The sequence below is a fragment of the Vigna radiata genome, chromosome 1, assembly GCF_000741045.1.
Source record: "Vigna radiata var. radiata cultivar VC1973A chromosome 1, Vradiata_ver6, whole genome shotgun sequence".
NCBI classification, from domain to species: domain Eukaryota; kingdom Viridiplantae; phylum Streptophyta; class Magnoliopsida; order Fabales; family Fabaceae; genus Vigna; species Vigna radiata.
The window spans coordinates 28,939,511-28,944,610 of NC_028351.1; the positions used below are offsets into that span (position 1 = coordinate 28,939,511).

General features: G+C 37.4%; 1 protein-coding gene across 1 annotated transcript; it reads left to right on the forward strand.

The window, feature by feature from the left end:
- The first annotated feature begins 102 nt into the window (after window positions 1–102).
- LOC106760866 (protein FAR1-RELATED SEQUENCE 5-like) lies at window positions 103–1,341 on the forward strand. Its single transcript, XM_014644306.1, has one exon. It carries the CDS (start codon window positions 103–105, stop codon window positions 1,339–1,341), a length of 1,239 nt encoding a protein of 412 aa, XP_014499792.1.
- Window positions 1,342–5,100: the final 3,759 nt, after the last annotated feature.

A 5,100-nucleotide genomic window follows, 5' to 3' on the forward strand; every position in this document is an offset into this window, starting at 1 on the left:
ATATTTATCACTTGCTACGCTGCGACCGGTGCACTTGCCGTTGGTTTTGCAGCCAACAGTAATAAAGCCCCAAAAGGGATTATAACTGATCAATGTAGGGCAATGACGAATGTCATTGAACAAGTCTTTCCAGATACTAGGCATAGATGGTGTTTATGGCACATAATGAAGAAGTTGCCAGAAAAATTTAGCGCTTATAAAGAATATAATCATATCAAAAGTGCTATTAACAAGCTTGTCTATGATTGTGGTAGTCCAGAGGATTTTGAAAGTGGTTGGAAAGCACTACTGAGCAGACATGGATTGTTTCAGAATGAGTGGTTATGCACTATGTACGACGAGAAACAAAAATGGGTCCCTTGTTTCGTAAGGAACTATTTTTGGGCAGGCATGTCAACAACTCAAAAAAGTGAGGGGATGAATGCGTTTTTTGATGGATTTATAAATTCAAGCACAACCTTTCAACAATTTGTCGCTCAATATGACAATGCCCTAAGAGTTAAAGCCCAAAAAGAAATCCAAGGCGATTTCTCCTCCCTTAACACCACGGTTGGATGTGGCTCTCAGTCACCTATAGAGAGACAATTTCAACAAGAGTACACACATTCAAAGTTTGAAGAAGTTCAAACGGAGTTTAGGTCAAGGATGAACTGTTTCATCAAAGAAATTGTTAAGGACAACATCTTAAACACTTATACAGTTAAAGAGGAGCGGATGTGGGAGGGCAAATGTGTAGATAAATTTCATAAAGTTGAATTTGATCCAATTACCAAACATATCACCTGTTCGTGCTTACTGTTTGAGTTTAGGGGAATCATTTGCCGCCATTCCCTTTTGGTTTTTGGGCAGGAAGATGTTTGTAGTGTGCCATCAAAATACGTCCTTCGGAGGTGGAGCAAGAATATCCGGAGGAGACACACTTTGATTAGAGTAGCAAATATTAATTCCAATCTTGAACCTACCATGCAAAGATACCAGAGTTTGTGCAAAACATTCTACGAAATTGTTGAGGTTGCATGTGAGTCAGAACCTGTTTGTAATGAGTTGGAGAAAGAACTTCGATTGCTTCGTAAAAAATTTGGATGCAGTTCAATGTTGACAAATAACATAGTCAGTGATGGAGGCAAATTGCGTTATGATAATGTGGTTCCCAGTTCCATACCCGAAACCGTTGGTGAAAGTGTTGATTTACTTGTCCGTAGTCCTATAGCAGTGAAACGGAAGGGCCGACCACGCACCAACAGGATGAAGTCAGCTGTTGAGAAACAGACCAAAAAAGGGAAAAGTGCATCCACTCAAAAGACTTCAAGAACATCCGTTGAAGAATGTGTGAGTATTTGAGATGTATTTTTGCGCATCTAATATTTGTTTTTTGTCACATTTTTGGTAATTATAAATGTGTTCATTTAGGGGACAAGATTACCTAATGTAGGACAAACTGAGGAGCTCTTGCAATTTGGATCCCAAAGTTACGAATGCTACGAAGTATCGTAACAATCCAACATGAATCAAACTGGATTTATGTCGTTGTTAAATGCTGTGCAGAGCAACTTTGATGACAATATTGTTTGATGTATAGAAGTTGTTAAAGGTAAAAAAAAAAATTCATTTCTTTGTTAAGGAATACTTATTACTATGTTAGAAAATGTGACAATTGACTATTATGAATTAACAACTTTCATCTGGTGTTACTATACTTGTTTGTGTTTTAAACTGCTTGAATCAGGAGTGATTTAAGGTCCTTGCTGTCAGCAGTAATAGTAATCGATTACTAGGTGGGTGTAAACGATTACAACACCATGGCAGGACATAAATGTACTCTGTTCAACGTCGTGTCCCCACGTTCACCAAATACAATTTATTGCCCCATGAAATTAACTACCCACGTTTGCCACTTCATCATTTCTGATTTGTTCAACTTACACATCACTTCCTACATATACCCACCCTACCGTCATTAATATCCAAATCAAAACCCTAACAATACGACAATGGGTGACCGTGCTAAGAAGAAACAAAAGTCATCTTCTTCCATTGGCGGTGGCCGTCGCCGACAACGCAGTCCGACACCATCCCCACCAGCGTCCTCACCAGTACTAGTCAATGACCTATTCTCCACTGAAGAACAACAACGGAAATTTGCTAACCATTTTGTCAATCGAGAAGTATTAGAAAGAAAATTCTTATACGTGGAGTACTTCGAAGAATCAAATTTCCAATTCTATCAGATATTGTGTGATGCTAGACTAAAGGATTTTGTTTGTTTGAGATCTTCTTTCTACCCAGAATTAGTAAGAGTGTTTTACAACAACATGGTCATTTCTGATACGGTTGTTATTCGAACAGAAGTCAAAGGGGTCAAAATAAAAATTAGCCATAAAATTTTTAATGAGATTACTTCCCTCCCCTCCTATGGTGTTCGTTTTGAAGGACGACTTCTCGATGACTGGAAAGAACACTATGATTCCCTAACTACTAGGGAATTTGTCCGTAGACATGATGCTGAAATACAACCAAGATTAACTGCAGGGCAAATGAAGGTACAACATAGGATACTTCATTACGTGCTTACAAAGATATTAATTCCTCGCTCCACCAACATTGGACAGGCAACTGAAGAGGATATTATGCTGATTTGGGCCCTTTTCAATGCGGTGGAAATTAACTAGGGACATCTTATCAGGTACAAGATGAAAAAGGCATTAAAGGCCAACGCCAAACTACCTTATCCACATTTGATAACAATGTTCTTGGAACGCTTTGAAGTTCCTTATAACAATGATCCTGTCACAGAAATTAAGTTCAGGAAAAAGATGGGATATGAAACTATACGGTCATTTGGTTATGTGCAAAATGGAGAGGGAGAGTGGGTTCAAAAAGAAAATCCCCCCAACGTTGAAGATGAAGGCATAGAGGATGAAGATAATGATGAAGGCAATTGTTCTACAACACTAAATGATGTTCTGAACCACATAGATCAATTGCAGACTTTTGTCTGTACTAGATTGGATGGAATACAAACACGTTTTGATAAAATGGACACGACGATGGCAACAATATTTGACAACTTTCAAACACAATTTGGAAACATCGACACGGCCATTGGGAGCATGGAGGAAGAACTGCAGCACCTCCGCATGCGCTTTGATAATGCTCCTCAACCTTGAGATGTGGTTCTTTATCTTTCTTTGTTCAAATCATGAACTTTAATAGTCTTTTCATGTCCATTAGTAAGTGTTTATTTTAGTATTGTGATGTTTTTTTATTAACCAAAATTGTGGTTACCAAGGTTTGAATGAAACCAATTTCTGTTATGTTGCTTTTAAGGACAATTTTAATGGAGTAGTATCAAAAAGGTTCATTTGCAGACTATGTTCCCCTTCCTTATGATATGTGTTACTTGCAGAATGACTTTCTCAAAAAAATTTAAATTCCACTTGCGTAATTGTTTACGATGAAACTGTAAACGATTACATTTAAGAACTTTGGTCTGAGAAAAAATGTTTGACTATGTTTGAATTCCAATTTAATTACCATTCTCGTAAATCATATTTTTTAATATTTCATGGACTCCAAGAATTGACTGGTACAATTATTTAAGTTCCAAGACCGTTTGGTTCCTATGTTTGACCACTTTTAATTTACTTGGAAAATCTGTGGACTACATTAATGGTACATTAAAGCCCATTCAAAGCACCAACATTTTGATAAAGGCATTCAAACTTAAATATAATTTTTTGCACAAAATTTAATACACTTGTTTGACCAAAACGGTTCTCTAGAAGGGGAAGGAAGAACATATCTGGCTATAAATTTGTGAGAGGTTTCATTGTAGTTAACAAAGACAAACACAACACGTGATTTTTTTATTTTGGAACGAATGGCTTCATCATCAAATGCGCAAACGTCAACCATCTTGTGGGAATTTAGCACCATCCACCTCAAACATTTGGTAAATATCTTCTATTGCTTATACTCCAATTAAATTACTCTTATTTTCACACCTACCTCTGCAGGATTTTGGCTATGTCGATAGGCATTTTGTTGCGGCGTACGAAAATGATTTAGGAAGTACGTGGACGTTGTTGGACAATCATGGACAAATGCACTACGTTACGTATAACATGAACACATTACATCCAAGAATTACAACCGGATGGACATCGATGTAAGACGTTTACCATGACAGACTTGATGATGCGCACATCACCTTCCAATATTTGGGTCACAACCATTTCAACATTGTAATTTATTTTGGTCCTTGCACCAACACTAGTAGGGAATATTTCATTCGTATGTCCACTTATGATCTTGAGTCCTCCTTATTCCCTGTCAAATTGACCAAATCACAATGTCAAGCAAGTCATTTGGTACGTATGCAATTGTTCAAGTTAACATAAATACTCCTCATCAATAAAATACATTAATTTCATATATGTTGATATTCAGGACTTACGCACAAATTTTGGGAATGCAATCAGGAACAATGCCTTAACAGAGGTTGTGCTTCTTGGTCATAAGGAGGGCATCTGGTGCAAGGTTTTGGTTTCACATACTAGGAATTCAACAAAGTTTGGAAAAGGATGGAGAGAATTTTGCAGTGAATATGGCTTGAAGGAAGGAGACGTTCTTGTGTTCGAGGTTCAGCACCATCGCCATGATATTACAATAGAAGTGCACATTAATGGATGTATCTGTAATATTAACCACCCAATATCGGTGAACAAAAACATGGCTCCCTGTGGTCAACTTTGTGTCCAAAACATAGAATCAGCTCGCGTAATCGTTTACAAGTCTGTTGTAAACGATTACAACAGGTTTTTATGCTGCATCAGTTTTTTCATGACTTGAAGATAGGTCTTGTTTGGACTGAACAAGGTTTTGTCCTTGCATACCCAACTAGTATAAACAACTCATTAGAACATCTCTCACACCAATAAAAAATACCAAATAAGTTCTAAGGCTGTTATACATCAGAAACTTCAAACATGGTCCGCTGTGAACAAAAACATGGCTCCCTGTGGTCAACTTTGTGTCCAAAACACAGAATCAGCTCGCGTAATCGTTTACAAGTCTGTTGTAAACGATTACAACAGGTTT

Bases quoted from the DNA above. Each gene is read 5' to 3' on its own strand.
- LOC106760866 (XM_014644306.1), top strand. From the start codon at position 103: ATGACGAATGTCATTGAACAAGTCTTTCCAGATACTAGGCATAGATGG.